The 20,243-nt window shown below is 38.2% G+C and overlaps 2 protein-coding genes and 1 long non-coding RNA gene across 14 annotated transcripts in view; 1 reads left to right on the forward strand and 2 right to left on the reverse strand.

Moving 5' to 3' along the window:
- LOC115728661 (disease resistance protein RUN1-like) overlaps nucleotides 1-20,243 on the reverse strand; it is a 1,102,447-nt gene that overhangs the window by 927,430 nt on the left and 154,774 nt on the right. The gene's annotated exons all lie outside the window — the stretch shown is intronic.
- The window catches only part of LOC125313790, a 483,189-nt gene that overhangs the window by 382,066 nt on the left and 80,880 nt on the right, over nucleotides 1-20,243 (forward strand). The gene's annotated exons all lie outside the window — the stretch shown is intronic.
- LOC115729812 lies at nucleotides 1,484-6,808 on the reverse strand. Of its 3 annotated transcripts, none has more exons than XM_030660443.2 (13): nucleotides 6,626-6,808; nucleotides 6,170-6,465; nucleotides 5,707-5,886; nucleotides 5,441-5,551; nucleotides 4,723-5,058; nucleotides 4,404-4,580; nucleotides 4,029-4,313; nucleotides 3,777-3,899; nucleotides 3,487-3,684; nucleotides 3,083-3,336; nucleotides 2,802-3,006; nucleotides 2,157-2,462; nucleotides 1,484-2,044 (listed from the first exon to the last, which is right to left on the reverse strand). In XM_030660443.2, exons 2-13 carry the CDS (start codon nucleotides 6,353-6,355, stop codon nucleotides 1,739-1,741), a joined length of 2,667 nt encoding a protein of 888 aa, XP_030516303.2. In that variant the 5' UTR covers nucleotides 6,356-6,465; nucleotides 6,626-6,808; the 3' UTR covers nucleotides 1,484-1,738. The 3 variants fall into 3 exon arrangements, with proteins under 3 accessions (XP_030516303.2, XP_048129397.1, XP_048129398.1); XM_048273440.1 differs by having other exon boundaries at nucleotides 6,657-6,796; XM_048273441.1 differs by having other exon boundaries at nucleotides 6,666-6,792.

A 20,243-nucleotide genomic window follows, 5' to 3' on the forward strand; every position in this document is an offset into this window, starting at 1 on the left:
ATTTGCCTGTATGGTTGATCTGTGATTCCACCCTTGTTGAGAGGATGGGAATAGTTGAGAAACAGATTGTGGCATAAGTTGAGAGAGAGAGAGAGTGAATAGACCACTTTATGTTCTGAAGCTCCCGTGCATTAGCACTTTGAAGTCGGGTTTCTAGTCTGGCGAACCGTTTGATCGTGGTTGGAGGACAAAAAAATAAGTCTCAATCAGTCATTGGAATTTTAGCATCTGCACATAAGTATCGAAATCACACACCATGTATGTCACCCAAGTTGTAATACGATTGGGAAACTATTCCAACAGGGACAATAGAAGGACCCAGTTGGAAGCACAAAATGGAACTTCTCAAGGGGAAAAGAGCTTTTTATCGCTCCTGTGTCCTTTTTCCCTCTCTTTCAGGATCACTTTATATAATGCTTTAGCACAGTGTAAATTCCTAGAAAAAGGGCTGCTGCTTGTTTTTTCTGGGAGGGACTTCCGGGATTCGAGTTTCTTTTACGGGATACGGTTCTTGTCCTTTTGTGCTTCTCGTTCTGTTTGATTTGGACAGAAGTGGAAATCCGAGGCAGTGCAACTGCAGAGGGGGCTCAAAAACATTGAAAAGGATAAGCTTTCGCTTTTCGGAATATTCTGCATAAAAGAATCGCCACCCTATCAAAATTTGCTGGTTGAATATTTCTGGATGACATTTTCTCTTTGGTTGAGGGGGAAAAATTGAAACTTGGGTCAAGAGAAATAGTGAAGAACTGACCCTCAAGCAAGTTTAACTTGTGAAAAACCATTGAACTGGTGTAACTAGAAAAGGGCATTTTATAGTCAAGAAAGCTCATCAGAAGGATGATAGGAGGCATCATAGCCAAGAGAGCGGCCAACAGAATAGACAGGAATGCCTTTACAATTAAAAAACAAAATGAAGTGGATTCTTCAACGCGCGCGCACACACAAGAAAAAAAAAGTGCAAGAAAAGGTTGAGGGGATGGATAAAGGAGGTCCACTTTTTCCTTCTACAAAATGAAGTGGATTCTTCAACACACACACACACACACACACAACACACACACAAAAGTAAAAAAAGTGCAAGAAAAGGTTGAGGGGATTGATAAAGGAGGACCCCTTTTTTCTTCTTTGTGCTTCAGGAATATTATCATCTCTGCCGCACACAATTCGCCAGTATCTGATGACTTTGAAAGTTCAAGTCAAAAGAGGGGAGAAAATTTGCCCAAAAAGTGATTCTCCACTAGAGGATAACATCATTTGCATCTGTTTCTGTCTGATTTAAAGATATTGCTGCACTCGAGCACAGTGAGTCATGGCATAAAAGAAGCGCAGATTGTTGAATAGATTATATCAACATACTTATGTAACTGCTATGTAACTGCTGAGTGTTGATGCACCTCGAGGGGCGGTTTGGATAGAATCAATCGAGTCATAACACTTGAAAATCTTGTGCTATAGGGGAAAAACATGTTTAAGCAACAAAGGGTGGACAAAAATAGATGTTGGTAGAATTATTATTCATGTATTGGTAACCGTATGTTTCTTGTCCTTTTGATGTTACAAATTTCTTTACATTGAGATGGACAACCAAGCACAACAAACACTGTACTTTGGAGATGTGACAGTTTTAAACTTTTTCTATGAAGGAAATCACAATTACTAGCGAATCTGTTCTATCTCGAGACTACAAATGAACACTCCTTGTTTCCTATAGTCAAAGAACGTCGATAAGAACAGGGTGTTACGATGAACTTTCCGTCCGATTTGAAGGTGTGCTCCACATTCTTTTCTGCTCATTGAAGCTTCCTATCACAGCAGACTGCTTCTCATTGCCAAGTTGGTGTGAAAATAGGTCGTAGAATGCCCGAGGATCCACACTTTCCAATAGTTTCACTGATTTCCCGGTGTTGCCAATATAGGTATACCCGTCTTTGGATTCGACACCTTCAGCGAATACTTTGACGGGCTTGATGGAGAAGGTCGGTTTTAGAGAGGAATGATCACCAGCCATGATCACTGCACCCAGGACTTCACCCAAGAATATATCCTGCGGAACAAAACCAGAGATTTTGTTTATGAAAAGACACAAATACTGGTTTAGCAATTACTAGATGGGAGGGGAAAAATCAAGATATCAGGTCACAAACTAATATTTTTACCGTATGGTGATATCTGTTGTGATTTTTCTTCAGCTGGCATAGCAGCGAGAGAAGGCGGTAGACAAATAGAGCTTCTGCTGTTCTCTCTGTCTTGTCTAGTCGTTTGAGGACATCAGAGAATGAGCTGATTCTGCGCTGGGCGCCAAGAGGAATTAGTGTCACATCTACGTCGGAGTCAAGGACTGTCTTCGCAGCCAGCGGGTCAAGGAACATATTAAGTTCTGCATATCTGTTAGAGAGAATTGTGAACACGTTTCCTCTGTCAGAGATATTGAGGTTGATGTGCCCTCCAACTACATATACATCCTGGAGAAAACATGAAGCGAAGGATTGGCATCGGAGCGAGAAAACAAAAGAATCAGACACAAGAAGAAGGAATACAATTGTCTTCCCTAGAAAAAGGGTCAAAAGAGATGGAACAAAGCTATTGCTTGTATGATGTGAAGCAGCATTTGGAGTGAAATGATGGAATTGGCGGATAAGAGCTCATTTCCTCATGACACTTGCTTTTTATTTTCCTGGTATTCCACTGTTTTAATATTTCATCTACCAGGACATTCAACATTCTTCCCATGATGTTGTTACCTAGTCATTTTGGAAAGGGAAAACGAAAAGAAGAGATGAAATTAGTAAAAATCTACCAACCTGAATGAAGTGGCTTGCAGTTTCATTTGCCAAAATAATATTCGCTAAGTTCGTCAAAGGTCCGTTTGTCAATATGGTTATCTTTGATCCCGGCTTCAGCGAGCTCACAACCGAGTTCCAGATATCCAGAGCTAACGGTTGCCTGAGTTCAGGGTGATCAGTATCTCGAGGAGCTCCCAATTTTAACGAATTCTCTGCCGTGTATCTGGAAGAAAAAGAAGATTGATTTATCGCAATGACGATTGTCACATTCATGGCTTCATGTGAGAACATAGAAATACCTTCTGGGGCTTCGGGGCAAAGTACGAGCCAATCCATAGAGAGTGTCCGAATCGAGCAAACCACCACTCCCGTGTGGGATGGCCTTGACATACTTGCAGTCACCAACTGACGAAAATACAGCATCGGACTGATTCAGTGCAAACACCTTACCCAGACCAACTGGAATGTCATCTCGACCCATCATGTGCAGCACATCGTATATGATGTCAATCGTTGCTGCATTTGCCCATCCCGTAGGACTTACTAGTATCGCCTGCATCATTATGTACAAGATTCGGATTAGCCTGACCTAGCATGAGGGTGTTTGCATATTTCTTCAAGGACTTGGCGACTATAGTAGACTAGGAACATGATGTTCCACAGAAACTTGACAGAATTAGATCAAGAGAATCGAATGTTGAACCTTGAGATTGATTACTTCCATAGGAACTTTGAGCAGATAAAACAAGGCAATAAAATCTCCCGCACTCATATCCATGTCGAAGATTACGGGCTTTCCCAGCTTTTTAGTCCTCAAATCTGGTTTGTAAAGAACTTGCTTGTAGTAAGGAAATTGGGTTGTGAAGTTGAACCTCCCTGTCTGTAGAGGGTCGTTTAGAACCTGCAATATAAATAGAAAATGTTTTACACAACTCTGATGTTTGTAAATACATGAGAAGATACATTATTTTGAGAAGTTAGCAACAGACTTACATCCAAAAAGCTTCTGAAAAACTCTCTATTGAGTGGGCTCTCGCCATCCCGATTAGGTTTGGCCCTTGCTGCAACGAGAACACGCACCGACTCTGCACCAGTAGTCTCTTCTGTGTAACCATCCTGTTTCAGGTTTGCCACAAAAGTATGATCAATAAGAACCACGAGAAGTTCTAGCTGATATAAGTAAAGCTCAGATTTTGGGTCAGAATGTCACTATTTGGTATAAAACAACCAAAAAAGAAAAGCTACCTTGCATTTTCCTTTGCTATTTTTCACAATACAAAACGGGTCGCGAAGTCCTGTCTGTACATGACCGCTATGCACACCGCCCTTTTTTAAATGAAACTTTGGAACTCTGACGCCATCGAAGAACGGGTTCGATCCATCCGATATCCCGTAAGGCTCGTTCGAAGTAACCACTGTTATATTCATGTACTCCATTACTGCAAATTCATTCTCCTCGTTCTTATTATGCCCGTTCCTCATCATTGAGACCGCCACACCAGATGTAAAGGAGTCCCACATGAAATAGCTCTGCAGGAAACATAAGTGGTTTGCAGTCATCACCTTGAGCTAGTACTAAATCATTCGTGCCCAATATTCAGTTGAATGGAGTGCACTTGCCGTATAGAATTGGTTGTCAAACCATGTATCACGGGCCATTTTCAAGGACTGGAAGCAGTATTGAGCCTCATAAGTACTTTGATTTTGCTCAAAAGTCTCAAAGAATTCCTTATTTATTGGTATCGTGTTTGTTGCATCCAGAGGTACAAGGGTCACTGCAATACCGGAATGAATCACCTGTGATAAGACCAAATGCACCACCGTCAAATGCAGCCATTTTGTGCCTGTTCAGTTGCATCATCCATGAATAAGTACTAGAACTACCATTCGAATTTGTAGAAGACAGACACTTCTCAAGAGCTGTTACTTGTTACTTTACCTGGTAAGCTGCAAAAGGATCGCCAAAGATATTGAACTCTGCATAAGGATTGCTGGTGTAATCTGTGAACAAATTACCGGCATCGCCACATTGCTGAGGCTGGCAAGTTGAGCTAGAATTCGATGGGCAGCAACCGGTTGGGTTCTTCGACCTCACGCCACCACCCATTACATAAATATGCTCAATGTTCTTCTTCAGATGTGGATTACTCATGAGAAAAATGGCGAAATTCGTGTGCCCTCCTATTAGGAAAACGGAGATGGGCCCCTCAGATATTTTATCGATCAAAACCTGCTGAGCTGTTGGCTGCCGAAGAGGTGAATATCTTCTGTGCCCCTGAATATACTAACTATCAGAAGCCATACATAATAACCACCGGATTATGAAGAAGATAAGGAAGCCAGGGCTCTATCAATGTAATGCTAACTTGCTCTTGCCTACATGAGAGCACAACTATTGTAACGACAATAATGCTGCCGGTAAGTTTTCCCCTTTCTTGTAGATCCTGAAATCTTACTAAATGAATTTTTTCGAACATATGTCCGAACCATGATAAGAGATTTTGTAACAAGTGTCCGAGATAATACGAATCACATCGGCCGAAAAACAGCGGAGCTCGCAGTAGGCATGAACAATATAATAGGAGACTCAGCAACTACAACATGAAGCTCAACAAAGGGCAAGTGTGCGCCTACAGCAGCAAAATGACGATCGGTACCTGGGGAAGAAATGCCTTTCTGACTCCATAGTTCGAGTCGACATCCAATCGGCCTCCTTGTCCTATAGGAATCGCTTGTCTGTATCTGCAATATCCTGCTGTCGAAAGACCCTGCCATCGAGTAGCTTATAGTAAGCAAGCGCATTTCTTATTCATAACAAATCTGGAACACTTTCACTATGACGTTTTTGTGATTCCGGATCATGTGATGCAGAAAATTCCGCAGCTAGGATTCAGTAAGTCATTGGGAATGCGACAGTTCGTACCTGTTCAATGATGGGTAGATATCCTCCAACGTTTGGGAGAATGGTGCCATCTTCCAGTATACCCCCTTCCCCTCCAACACCAACAGGGATGTCGTCGCGGCCCATCATATAAAGAATGTCGTAAATTTGATTCACGGCATGGCCCGCATCAGTCCATGCATTCGTGTTAATGGTGATGGCCTGCATAAATCCGGACAGTAAATGCAGGCGACAGTCATCTTATCCGCAATCGCAGAGAATCAAGAAGGACGGAGTAAATGATGACAGGTACAGAGAAAAAACACAATTCATAGAATGGTTCATGCACAATCTATCTACAACAAAGATTTCTTCAGTTACCATATGCAAGGACTTTCGAAAAATGAAGAATCAGTGTAACTAACATGACCCCAAAAAAACAGAGGAACCTTTGATTAACATCTGTCGGAAAGAAGTGAAGGAAGCAAAACACACAAATGCTCACCTCAAGTTCAAATTCTGATCTGTTGAGCTTCAGGAGGTACAAGAGAGCAAAGAAATCATCGGTATCGACATCAGTGTCCAAAAGAATCCGTCGCGGCACACCCTCCACAGTGCAAGAAAATGCTCCAATTATCCCTATTATCCATACTAGAGCTACCCAGAAATTCCTCTGCAACCCCCCCGCCATTTTTGGATTTTCCAATACCAACCCGGAAAACAAAACTAAAAAGGGCCTTCAACAAGAGTATCAAGAGCAAGCTTTTTGATCAGCAATGAACTGTTTCATCCATTTCAATCCTGAAACACCCCGACAAACACACGAAAACCAATGTAAGCAACTAAGAGAATTGGACTTAATTATACACCCCGGACTAGCCCAACTTGGAGTTCAGAGAGAGAGAGAGAGGGAGAGATCAAATGAAAAGAGCAAGAAAATACAAGAAATTGATGCCATTACTTGTAGAGAGAGCATGTTAGAGGAGAAGGGCGAAAGTGACGGCGTGAGAAGAAAGTGCCATGTTCTCGCTGCTTACGGCGCCAGCTTCTCAGGACTTGGAAGGCAGTTTACGAGATTTATAGACACCACAGACACGATGAAGGGGCCGAAAAAAAAAAAAAGTTTGGCTGTAAGAAATAGATTTGGCCCATTTGGGGGTTGTTAGAGACATAGTAGGGATGAGTCATGAACGTGATTGAAGTCAATCAATAGCTGTCACAGTTGCATATCCACTATGCAAGATCTTGCTGTAGTTAATGAAGTCAGGAGCTTAATGGCATCATACCATAATGATGCTTTGCTACTAATGCAACCCCGTTTCTTTCAATGCCGTGCTCACGATACGCAAGTGGCGATGAACCGGCCGTGCTCTTATCGGCAAATTCGCCGAACACGTGACCTGCTCAAGCGAACACAACGCCTCGATGTTGGACTGTTCCTTACCTTGGAGACAAAGACATGTCAAAGACGATGACCCTTGACTTTGATTTGTACACGCGCACACGGCAGAGGCAGTTGAGGACATCATCATCATGCTGCATTGAGTCTCCACAGTCCCACTGTTAATGTCAGTGCTTATTGGGCATCCCATTTGAGCACAAGGCAAAATGAGTGGGGAGAAAATAGTGGGGGGATCTCCTTTCTTTTCTTGTTCTGGCTTGTGCTTTGACTTTTCATTAATATAAGAATTAAAGTTCATCTCCCACATTCATTATCCTGCAAATTCTTTACTACTTGGCATCTCTCTCTCTCTCTCTCTCTGCAAAGTGCAATTATGTTGCGATGATCCTACGTCATGAACATGGATCGCCACCATTGTGCAAAAAGGTCGACGAAGGGACCCCATGGAGATCCTCCTGATCCGTGAATCAGAGACCAGAAATGAAATGCGAAGAAAAGAGAGGACTTTTCTTGTCGTCCTTCCTTTGAAAAGTAGAACTGCAAAATTCTTGACCAGCTCAATTAACTGGCTGACAAATCTGGCGATTGGACATTGCCGTTGATTTCCTCTGTCTTGCAAGAGGGTGGCCGTACGTGGGTGTCTGTGATTGGACCAATATGCTGGCAGAGCCTCAAATACGATGCTGTCCACCAATGACTTTTCTGCTAGCTAGGAAAAAAGAAAAAGAAATAGAAAACACAAGCTTATGTGTGAGAGAAAGAAGGGATGAAATATAAAAATATTTTGTAAGGATGGTAATAGAGTATTTTGATTTAAGTAGTTTTTTTGTGTGGAAGATTTAAGTAGTTTAAGAAGTGAATTATATGGTTTTAGAATGGGGAATAATTAATTTTCGACTTAGAATGTGTGAATTGTCGTGGATGTGTTTTGCAATTATTTTGAGAAATTCTTGATTAGCAATTTTCTTTTCATCAGTATTGATTAGCAATTTCAATGGTCTGCTTAGAACACAATCCAAGAAAGCGACGAAATAAGTTGGCATCGTGACATGTGAATCGATACCTATCGCAACCCGAATTCTATGCAACCCCCTAGTATAAGGAAAGATTCTCATTTCTAGTGCAATTATTGTTCATGACACAGAAAACGGTGCTTCGAAAATGACAAAATTTTCCTTGTATGGATGTGGAGTACTCGACAGCAAAATCCTTTAGCAAACTACGAGAGGAGAAAGACAAGTGCTTGTCGAGAGGCGAATCAACCCGATCTACTGTGAGCTAAATCAATCTCACTTGCAAATGACAACTGGTCTCATATAGGTTCCGTGATACAATCATCTTCGATGGATGGTTGTGATCTATTAAGGATTTTTCAACATTGTCGCTTTTCCATCTTTCTTTTTCTCAAATCTAAAGCGGGTGGAAGGGAAATATCTACAAAATTGGGGGCCAATTTTGTTTTAAATTGTCATCGAATTTGTTTTCTCTTTTTCATTTTTCCTTTTTTAGAGGAATCAAAGTTTTTTTAGAGCAAATGAGGAATCAAAGTTCAACAGCCATCAATCAAAGACCAAAGAGAAAGGACTGATGTCTCTTGTCAAAACTTTGTGCGTTCCTACGTATCTCACGTGGCATGTGTCGCAAATGCAAATCCCAATTGCTTTTCCCACGTGGATTTGTTCATATAAAATTACTTTTCAGCCTTGCACTTTAATAATTTTTATTTTGTTGTTTTGTGCTTTCTGAATTTTCCTTCTTTGTGTTTTTTTTTTTTTTTGGGCGTCTCTCTAATCATAATGTTCAAATCAGCCAGTTGGGAGGGGGCTCAATCAATGGGTCGTTGCCTTTTCACGGTTTTGGTAGTTGGGACTTTTATCTTGTTTTCTATATGTTAAATGTAATTAGGTATTGTGTACTTGGTCGGAATTAGATAAATTTAGGCATATGCGGCCCCAAGTCCTTTACGTAATTGGTTCACTTAAGAGATGACCAGTGGGATAATGCAGCAAAGTACATGGAATCGAAACACGAACGATCATATCAACAATTTAATATTTCGGGCAAAACTGTCCCCGATGTTGCCGCCTTGCTATCGGAATAAGCATGTGTCACATGTGCGAGTTGGCCGGCAAAGTTTTGGCCAGCACGTGAGCTCGGTCCCCTTATTCAAAACTGAGTTTATCACTTCAAACTCTTATTTACGACAATATCAACTTTAGGTCTAAGGGGTGATCGATTACAGGTGAGTAAGTTTCATACCTAAAACATGGAACATATTCTTTTAAGATCGATTTTCAGTTTTTGGAACCACCCGCCTTATAGACCTTGGAACGAGCCCTGAAATCGAATCTATCGATCTTGTCCGGTTCTCGAGAACCAATTGATTCTTTCTACTTCTTTTTTTGTCTCATTTTTTTTGTTACTTGAAAGGACAAACATTTTCAATTAATTTCCTAAATGCCAAGAAGTAAAGCATACCCTTCTTTACAACCGAGACAAATATCATTTAAAACAAAAAAGTAGAGGAGTGAGATGTTGAGAAGTAAAATGAGGGTACAAAACAAACAGAGTGATAATGCAATTGGAAACTGTCCAACTCATCCATTAATCAAACAAAATGAAAATTAAAGTAATAACAGAAATCCCCATATGCCAAAAGCAACTATTCGTATAATGAAATAAACTATAAATTGTTCAAGATGCAAGAGTATAAAGAGAGGGTTAGGGTTATCTCGGTCCGATTCTCCGGTTCGGTCAAATTCTGCACCCATACCCTTAATAGTTATTTCCAAAAATTTGAAATCGAGAACCAAACGAATTCCCACTAGAATAGGACCAGAATTGGCCGGGTAAGGCCGATGGCCGATTTGGTCCAGTTCTAGCGTCTACTTGGCACTAGTGCTTACCCCTACTAGGCCGTCTTTTGAAAAAACGACCTCACTTCAAATCATTATTTCATGCTAAGATAGATAGCAATTTCAAGCCTTTGTTTGAGACAATACTCAATATGGGCCTTCTTTTGAGAAAATGGCCTCTTTTAAGGCCCTTAATTGAGACTAAGTTTGCCATTTCAAACTTTTATTTGAGACAAGATTTACTCTAGATTCCATTTTGAAAAAAGCCTGCTTCCGGCATTTATTTAAAAATTTTCCCTAAAACAAAGGATGTTTGTATAGGAATTCAATTAGGACAAGTCTTAGAAACACTCATATGTTAATGTATGTTAGACATTATTATTCAGATGTTAAAAAAAATTGAGAGAGTACGCTTGTCAAATATGATATGTGATGCAAAGAACACAATAGCGACCAGGTTGTGCAAGAGTCGAGTGATATGATCCTCTCACCCACACACCTCTTGGCTCTTAGCTTTGGAAGAGTTCAGTGGAGGTAATATGCAACTAAACATAAAAAAGTTTTTTTTTTCTTATTTCAAAGAGAATTTTTACAATTTCAGAAGATATATCGATACATGGCCTTTCTTTTTTTTGAAATGCTCTAATCTTTGACGATAAATCAACCCCACATTATCTGGGTGTGCAAAAATAAAGTTGTATATAACTCTAAATTTCTCGGGTTAGGTATTATTTTGGAAACAATAGCGTGGCCAGGCTCTACGCACCTAATCACCTATTATCCCTTAACTCCGTGAGCTTATATGTGACCGATTTGTCGTATGATGGAGGTGAAGTGAGGAACCACGTGAGAAGTACGTTCATTTAACTATTGAGTTTTTGAGCAGCCTGGTGGTTCTATTGAATAGAGAGGAGTCTTAATTGGTGTGCCATTTGAATCGCATTGTGTTACCTAAGTTTTGTACAATCTTTAAATGGACATATAGTTTGTCAAAAAGTAAATCAATATAATAAAAAAATCATCACCCACAAGAGAAGTGTGGTGAATCTGAACGCTACAGCTGTTTTGCTTCTCTGATTCTTGTGTACCCGCATCGGCATGCAAATCATTAATCTATGAAATTGATTTAATCCTTTTCTTTGAACTTGAAGTCCCCACCATTATTGCCGGTTGGTTCAACTTCTGAATCTCATTGTATCTTCTTTTCTGAATAGAAAAATTACAACATGTCTGACACATGATGTCGACGGTCTCGGTCAACAAGAGAGAAAAAAATTCACAAGCAAGCAAGTACAATGAAATTACTCGCCGTGTATGAGGAGGGGTCGATATTATATATTAATTCCAGACACTTCAGCATGTTCAAAAAACTGCTCGTGGTGTGTGAGGATGGAATGATTTGCACGTTCCTGTCCAAAAATTCATAAATCTATTATACAAAATCAATTCAATTTTAAACTTTTGAATTATGTCAATTTAGTCATAAACTTTTTGAGAATTTTTCAATTTAGTCATAAATTTTTCAATTGTGTCAACTTAGTCCTAAACATTTTAAAGTTCTTCTAGTTTAATCCTAAACATGTTTTTTTGGATAAGTGGCTGAAAAGATTGCATTGATAAATACCAAAAAAATTTAGGATTAAATTGATAAAATTGAAAGGTTTTAGACTGAATTTCCCGCTATACAATAAATTTAAGACTTTTGGGACAATTTTTCCTGCACATCTCGCAGAGCTTTACCGATTGAATTGGGATTATCTTCAATATGGGTTAAATCATAATGTTCCAATCAACCAGTTGGGGAGCTCAATCGATGCATCGTTGCATGTGTCTAATACCTATCTTGTAGACATTGGAATTAACCTTGAAATACAATTTGTTGGTCCGATCCAATTCCAGGGCATATCCAAGAACTGTTCAATATTTTTTTTCGTCTCATTTTTTTTATTGTTCCTTGAAGGGATATAATTTTCTATTAGTTTACTAAAGAAAATAAGGAAAACATTCCCATTTTACAATTGAGAGGCATATCAGTTACAACAAAAAAGTAGAGAACATGACGTTGAGAACAAAAATGAGGGTACAAAACAAAGAGAAATATAAATCTATTAGGAAATGTCCATTTCATCCCTTAATCAAGCGAAATGGAAGTTAAAGCAACAATAGAAACTCCATTTGCCAAAAGCAATAATCAATAAAAAGATGAACTTGTACGATTAAATAAACAATAACAAAAGTTCAAGGTGCAAGAGTAAAAGGGGAGAATTAGGGCTATCTTGGTCCGATTTGATGAAATTCCACACCCAGACCATTAATAGCCAGTTCCAAAAAATGAAATTGAGAATTTGATCGGTTCCTACTGGGAACAAACCAGAATCAGTCGAGTGGGTCCGATCCAGTTCCGAGGTCTACCAGTTCTACCCCTACTAGGCATTCTTTTGAGAATACGACCCCACTTCATGCTCTTATTGAGACTCACTTGGTCACTTTCGGCACTTATTTGAAATAAGGTCCAATTTAGGGTTTTTTTTTTATAAAAAAAATAACCTCATTTCGAGCCCTTATTTAGGACTAAAGTTGGCTATTTCATGTCTTTATTTGATGTAAGATCCACTCTAGGTCCTCTTTTGAGAGAATGAAACAACTTCAGGTCTTCACATGAAAATTTTCCCATGAAATAAAGGATGAACGAAGTCAATCGGGATAAGTCTTTGAAACAGCCACATGTTGATGTGGGTTAGACAATATTATTCACTTTTTTTTAAGTACTCTTTCTTTCCCACAACCATAAAAAATGAAGAGAGTACTTTTGTTTGATGCAAATATGATAGTGGAGGTACTATGCAGCTAAACATTATTTTTCCTTTTTTCTAATGTAAAAGAGAATTTTTCACATTTCATAAAGTATGTCGATACATGGCCTTTCTATTTTTTGAAATGCTCTAACCTTTGACCACAAATCCCCACAGTATCTGGTTGTGCACAAATGAAGTTGTGTGTAACTCTATTTTTTCAAGTTAAGCGCTTTTTGGAAATTACAACGCGGTGCGCTCTGCCTACCTAATCGCCTCTTATCCCTTAGCTCCGCGAGCTTATATGTGGCCGATTTTTCATAAGATGGTTCTCATAAGTTGGAGGTGAAGTGAGGAAATACGTCAGAAATATATTCACTTAACTATCGAGTCGTTGAGCGATATGGTGGTTTTATTGGACAGCCAGTAGTCTAAATTGGTGTGCCATTTGTATTAAATTGTGTTACCTAAGTTTGGTACAATCATTAATGAACATTGCGTTTACCAAAAGCTAAAAAAAAAAAAAATCATCTTCCTGAAGAAGGCATCTTGAATCTGAATGCTACAGCTGTTTTGTTCCTCTGAATTTGTGTCTACCCTCATCGTTGAACTTTATTTAACCTAATTAATTTTTGCTTGGTTGGTTGAGATTCTGAATCTTTCTATATGTTCTTTTCTGACACAAAAAAATAACCAGACATTTCTGACATGTGATGTCCCTGGTCTCGGTCAACATGAGAAAAAATGCAACAGAGCAAGCAAGTCCAATGGTATTCAATTATTGCTATAGAGCTCTCTAGAAACGTACTTTTCTAAATATCCGGTGTGGATCTTGGAAGAGGAGGAGATTTCGTCCAATTGGTGCAACTTTCTTGCATAAGTATGATATGCACATATAAAATTACCAAAAAAATTTTTGAATCTATTCTAATTATGTTAATTTAGCCTTAAACTTTTATTTTTATCGATTCAGTCCTAAACCATTAGAAATTATGTCAATTCGGTCTATCCAAGCAATTTTGGACGGCCGGCGCCAACGTGGACCGATAGCCAACAACATACTATTTTTTGAATATGTTTATTTTCTTTTCTTTTTATCCTTTTTTTTTGTTTCTTCTCTTTTCTTCTTCTTCCTTCAGGTGACGATCGGCGAGATTGACCTTGTCATGGCTGCGCGAGGCCAATCTCGCCCAACAACGGCGAGGCCTCGCCAACCATCACCTCTGGCCGGATCGGCCAGAAGAAGAAGAAGAGAGAGGGGGAAAAAAAAAGAGAAAGTAAAAGTAAAGAAAAGGGTAAATGAAATAAACAAAATAAAAAATTCAAAAAAAAATTAAAATTTTCTATCAATGGCTGGCCTCCATATCCGTGTCATCCGGCCAAAATTGGTCGGATGGACTGAATTAGCACAATTTCAAAAGGTTTATGACTAAATTCGGCAAAAAAAAAAAACTTAAGACTGAATTAGCATAATTGCAATAAGCTTAATAATTTTTTGGTAATTTTTCCTATATGCATGTATGCATATGTTTCACCTATTTATCACTTGACATATTATTGAAGGAACTTACATTTAGACATTTCGAGTTAACTTATCTACGTAGCAAATTTCGACTAATTGTGTGGATTTCACACGAAGGATTAGGACTAAAATGGTAAAATTAGAAAGTTTATAATTGAATTACCACCAAGGATAGGACTAGATAGGGTATGCTATGAAAACAAAGGATTTTGCTATGCTTTATCCACTATTTGGTGAATTACAGTAATAAGTTTAGATTTTTTCCTATGCTATCATGTTCATTTTTAATAGAAACTTCTTATTAGTGTAAATGAATCGGAAAATGCACAAAAGAAGTTGATAAGAATCTCTCGTTATTCATTGTTAAAGAAATAGCAAATGCACAAAAATTAGTTTAACCAGTCATATGCTCTAAATATTAAATAGCAAAGGAGCTCATTACATAAATTCAAAGCCATAAGTTCGATCATGCCAAGAAATGTAAATGAGCTACAATGACATCGACGAGATAAAGTAGCCGGTGAATGCCAAATTTGGCAAGAGAGAGAAAGCATGATCACCAACCTTCGTGATTTCAAAAATTATAGTTCTTGATTCTCTCACCACTTTTTGTGAAGCTCCAACATGAACTAGAGAGCTGCGGAAGAGAAGGAGTCTTGAGACTCTTGCCATTTTCATGGAGTTTCAAAGCGAACCAAAGAGTTACGAAGGAGCCATGAAACTTCAAGGTGGTTACGGAGGAGAAGGACAAGGAGAGGGTAGTTTTTTCTTTTCGATAGTATAATTGCCCTTCATTTTTAAGTTTGAATTTGTTCATTCAAAGTAGGAGAAAAACCACCAAAAATCCTAAATTATGCCCACTAAGACATATTTACTCCAAACTTTCCGGTGACACAAAAATTACCAAACTTGTACCTGTGTGATGCGTTTACTCCAATTTTTTTTTATTGTGACACCAAAAATCCTAAAATCTTACTAGTGTGACTCCCAAATTATTTTTTTGTGATACTAAAAATCTTAAACTTGTAGGCATGCGACACATTTTGACATAAATATTTCACACTAATATAAGTTTATAATGTCATAAGAAAAGTTTTGGGCAAATGTGTCACACCAATACAAGTTCTGGGTAAATGTGTCACATGGGTATCGGTTTGAGATTTTTGGTATCACAAAAAAAAGTTTGGGTATATATGTCAAAGTCGACATAGTTTAGGCTTTTTGATGGCTTTTTAGTCTTCAAAAGATGGGTTCTTCAAGGTCCTTTTTTCTGACAAAAAAAAAGTTCCTTTTTATTTCTTTTTTATCCCCTTCTGTCATTCTTTATTGAAATTCTATCAAATGACAAACTATAATAATATTACTAAAATATGTAATTAACATAAATACTAAATATATATACCGCATGTCATAGAATAGAAAGAAATACAAGTACATAAATAAAAATATGAATAAGTAGAAATAAATTCTTTTGTTATTTTTGTTTAGTTAGTTTGTAATCTTTGTGGTTTATTTATGATTAAATGTTATGTACACCTAATTAGTGTTTTAATTTTATTCATATAATAAGTTTTTTATTCGAGTAAAATAATGCTTATCGAACATAAAAAAATGGAGTCCACCTTTTTTTCCCGCCCACATGAGATACTGTTTACCCGGGTTATATCGCTCTTTTATCCATCCTTATCATCTCTTGAATAGGAATCAAACATGGGATATGTTACATTTTATCTTACCCTACATTTCATCCTAACTATCTAACGTAGCCTAAGAATTTATCTCATGACACATCATGCAAGTGCATTAGAGTTATGAGTCCCTTCCCAAATGAAGTCCAAGCGCATAACAGGAAGAAGTGTATGCCCTTTTCTTTTTATGATGCTAGTTTTCTGTATGGAACAAATATACTATTTTCCCACTATTTAAATAGGCGGTCTTCCTAAAAAAAAAAAAAAATAGGTGGTCTGAACCCGACCAAAAAAAAAAAATATAGGTGGTCTGAAAACTTGATGGTGTGGTTCTAAAAATAGGCATAATAAATTCTTTTTTTTTATATTATCGTCGAGACAAAATATACGAAAAGAGAAATCTTGTATGCACGTATTCTGGATAAGAATAAAAATTGGAAAAAAAGAAAAGAAAAGGCAAAGCAAAAAGGTCTATGATGGGATTTTAGTATTTGGATGTTGGCCAGATAAAGATGTGTTTCTTTCTACCACTAAAGCGCATTTATTTTCTTTTGGGTGTTTGGACGCTTGTTGTGTTGTGACTGTAAGATTCTTTCTTTTGTTTTATTTTATTCCTCCTAATAGGATTAGAGAAGTCAATTGCCTGCCCACTTTAACATTAATCAAAGTTCGACCAAATAAAGGGTTTAGTAAAAACAGCATGGAGTGGTCAAAAGCAAGGGTAGATGTTTTTGCTGGAGCTAAAACGAAAAGTAGATTTATGAGATAATGCATTGAAAGTTTTAAAACTTGTTACAAAAGCAGTTGAGTCGTAAAATTTTTAAAAAGTGTAGTCAAATTTTAAAACTTGTCAAATTGGTACTATCAAATACTTCCGTTAATTCCGTTCAACTTGGCTAATAGAAAACACTAACATGTTTTTTTAAGCTCTCTCTCATACGTGGCGTTGACGTGGTTAAAATATGAAGGATAAAACCAAAACAATGAAATATAATTTTTCTAATATAAATATTATTTGAAATAGAATAAAATACATAAACAAATTTTAAAAAAAAGGATGAAAGCAAAAGAGGGCAGGAGCCTGCAGGACCCTCATCGCCATCGCCCTTTGTCACAGGAAAAGGGCCGACAATGGTGGGGCGAGGGTTGAACCATGGTTATCGGGCCTCGGTAACCATGGCCGACCGCAGGTGAGGGCCGCCAGTGGTGGGGGTGCAGCTTGATATGGTGCTCTTACAATGGAAGAGCTTCTATCCCTATAGAGGTAGCTTGTTCTTGCCCCAAAAAAATCACTCAAAACTCATTATTCCAAGTTCACGACGAAAATGATCATATTCAATTTTATCTAGAGGCTTAGTAAAAATATCCGCTACATGATTATTTGTGTTCACGAACTCAAACACTATATCTTTCTTGACCACCCGATCTCTAATGAAATCACGACAAACAACAATATGCTAATCGCGAGAATGTTAAATTGGATTTTTGGACACAGTAGTAGTCCTAGTGCCTTCACACCTAATCAGTACATTTCTAGCAGGTATCTGTAATCGCGGACTTGATATTTTCCCATAAAACTTGAACACAACTAGTGCCTGGAGCGATGTATTCGGCTTCCGCGGTCGAAATAGCCACGAGAACTTTGTTTGGTAGAAGACCAAGAGACAAACATGTCACCTATAAGCTTCTTCCACTTCATCTCCCTATTGTCTTCTGATATTTGATGGGATTCGTCATTTGTTCTTTCTTTCGCTTCTTGTACTTTTTTTTTCATCAATATTTCCATTCTCCAAATACTTAGGTTCTGTTTGTTTCTGAAAGGAATGCATTCCCATATACATATGCAGTAGATTACACGGAACAACATGCTCAAAATCTTACTTGAATAACTTATCTTTCAAGTACATTATGTAACAAACATATCTCGTTTTTTCAACGGATTATATGTTACCGATGCGGACTGAGAGTTTGTCTTGCTATTCGAAGTTCATGAGAGAGCAGAATGTCGTTGTCTTTCTTCTTCGTTTACTGTTCTCTGTAGAAAATAAATGACAGACTCACAACACCAAAAAAAAGTAACCTTTTATCACGTTTGGAATAAGTATAAAGGGCTGGGTTGGCCAACATAGGCGGTCCACAGTCCTCCCATGAATCCCAACAGTTTCATGATAAACGAATAATTTAAAAAAAATATTAAAAATAATCACTTATATTGCTAAAAAAATGAATGAACAAAAATTATTTTTATTAGCTGCGAAAGTTTTTAGACATAAATTGTTGTTGATAATAAAACAGTCTTTATTGACTAATTATATCAAGTGATATAAGTAATTATTTTTAAAAAATATTTTTAAAATTATTTATTTCTTTTGAAACAAACAGAGCCGTGCATGGTAAGTTAAAGGGACAACTTTCAAGTAATAGCGCAGTTGACGTTGATAAATTCAAAGTCTATAAGAATGGGCACATCCATCAATATCAATCAAAAGATCCAAATCAAGTCTGACTAAAGAGCAGCTGCCGTATGAGCTTTGGAAACTCTTGGTAGGTACGCATTGAAAAATTGAACGTTCGATATCAATGCAGGAGCTTTTTGCAAATACACGAGAATTCAAGATTCTTTAGGGCCACTATATAGATGACCCCGCCTTTGATAAAATCAGATATGATCGTCCGGTGCAACATCTACTTGACCCAACCCCCACTCAATCTTATAAAATCTTTGACATGCTCGATAAAGTACGGCGTGTATGGAAATTTTGAACCGTTAATCTTGAAGTCTTCACGCCACTAAAGTTTGACGTGGATGAGAGCTTGTATGGTATGTATCGAACTCACATTGATCCGGTGTGCATGCATTTTGAAAACAATTTGCACCACTTTGATATATTTGCTATAATAGCCAATAATAGTCGTTGGATTAGCTGTGTGATTAAGGGATGGAACTTGTCCATGTGTGGACTAATTGAACCACACATGCTCGACTTTTCATACTACTATGTACAAGCAAGCTGGTCCACTGGCCACGTACTTGAGCTCTGGCTCGTGATATACCTAACTTACGAGGTTATACATTAAAAAAAAAAAAAAACACCAACGGGGCAAATTCGCGCAATGTTTTACTATTTCCCTTTTGCTTTTGGATGCCTACAATGCTATTTTCTAAACCCAAATCCTTCCTTAAAAAGCCATTCAAGTCAACTATTTTATCGTGGGGCTCGTCTAATCGAGACTCTAGGTTTTTTCTCTGGGCCACCCTTATGTAGACGCTTAAGTTAATACCCTTCTAGTTGAGGGGTTCACGCATTAAAGAAAGAAGTAAAAGGAACCCTTTGAAGCATTCTCCAAGCTTCATTTTCATGTTGAAACTCAAATCATTGCGAATCCGCACTGAACTGGCATGATCATTGGCTCCAGCTTCGTCACGCCCGTTCTTTATGCTTAAGTCATGCTTCCCTCTTGAAAAGTGCTTTGACTAATCCAATAGCCCACTAACCGAAAGGGAGCTCTGCCCAATTAAACAATTGTTATTTAGCTGGTGGCAATAGTAACCAGGAGCTATGCAACCGGATCAGTTCTACCCAGAAATCGGACCAAACTTACCTTGAAAACATGGTTCGATTCCTGATCCCGAGAAAAGAAACCACTCAAGAACCGGACCGAATCTGGAACTAGTTTCGTGAAGCCTAAATATCCGAATTTTTTCTCTTGGCATCTTTCACTTCACAGACTCTCTCGCTTGTAACTTGCCCTGGCCCTCGCTCGTTCCTGACTTGACTTGCCTTTGCTGGCTCGCCCTCGCCCATTTTTTACTTCTAACTGTTTCGTTGCTTCTATTATTTTCCCGTAAATAATGAAACCAAAAAACATGAACAAAAGAAATACGGGTTCTTGAGGAGACCATGAAACCGGACCCAAAAAACATAGTAGGTTCCAAACTCGATTCCAAGGCAAGCATGGTGGGTTCCAAATTTTAAAAACTCGAAACTAGTTTTAACAGGTTCCAGACCTGAAACCTACCCACCGTGAAATGATCACCCCTAATAGTGACAACATGACGCCGTATTTCATGAGTGAGAGTGAGAGAGAGATGCCAAACATTGTCGAAGTTGTCGGCTCAGATCCATTGAGAACACAACAAATAGGTGGCTCAAGCCCACAAATGAAAAGAAACCAACTTTAAAAGCCCATCAACTTTCCAGTGGAAGGATTGCGCTCTTATCCATAACTTACCAAGAGGCAATAATAGCCCATAATCTAAAAGGATACCAGAAACAAAACTGAGTCATTACTAAAGATCTACCAAATATAGCATCTTTT

The sequence above is a fragment of the Rhodamnia argentea genome, chromosome 1 (genome assembly GCF_020921035.1).
Source record: "Rhodamnia argentea isolate NSW1041297 chromosome 1, ASM2092103v1, whole genome shotgun sequence".
NCBI classification, from domain to species: Eukaryota; Viridiplantae; Streptophyta; class Magnoliopsida; order Myrtales; family Myrtaceae; genus Rhodamnia; species Rhodamnia argentea.

Coding starts and splice junctions, on each gene's coding strand:
- LOC115729812 (XM_030660443.2), bottom strand. CDS start 6,355: ATGGCGGGGGGGTTGCAGAGGAATTTCTGGGTAGCTCTAGTATGGATA. Junction 5,059..5,440: donor GAAAGGCATTTCTTCCCCAG/GTACCGATCGTC, acceptor TAGTATATTCAG/GGGCACAGAAGATATTCACC. Junction 3,337..3,486: donor TGGAAGTAATCAATCTCAAG/GTTCAACATTCG, acceptor ATAATGATGCAG/GCGATACTAGTAAGTCCTAC.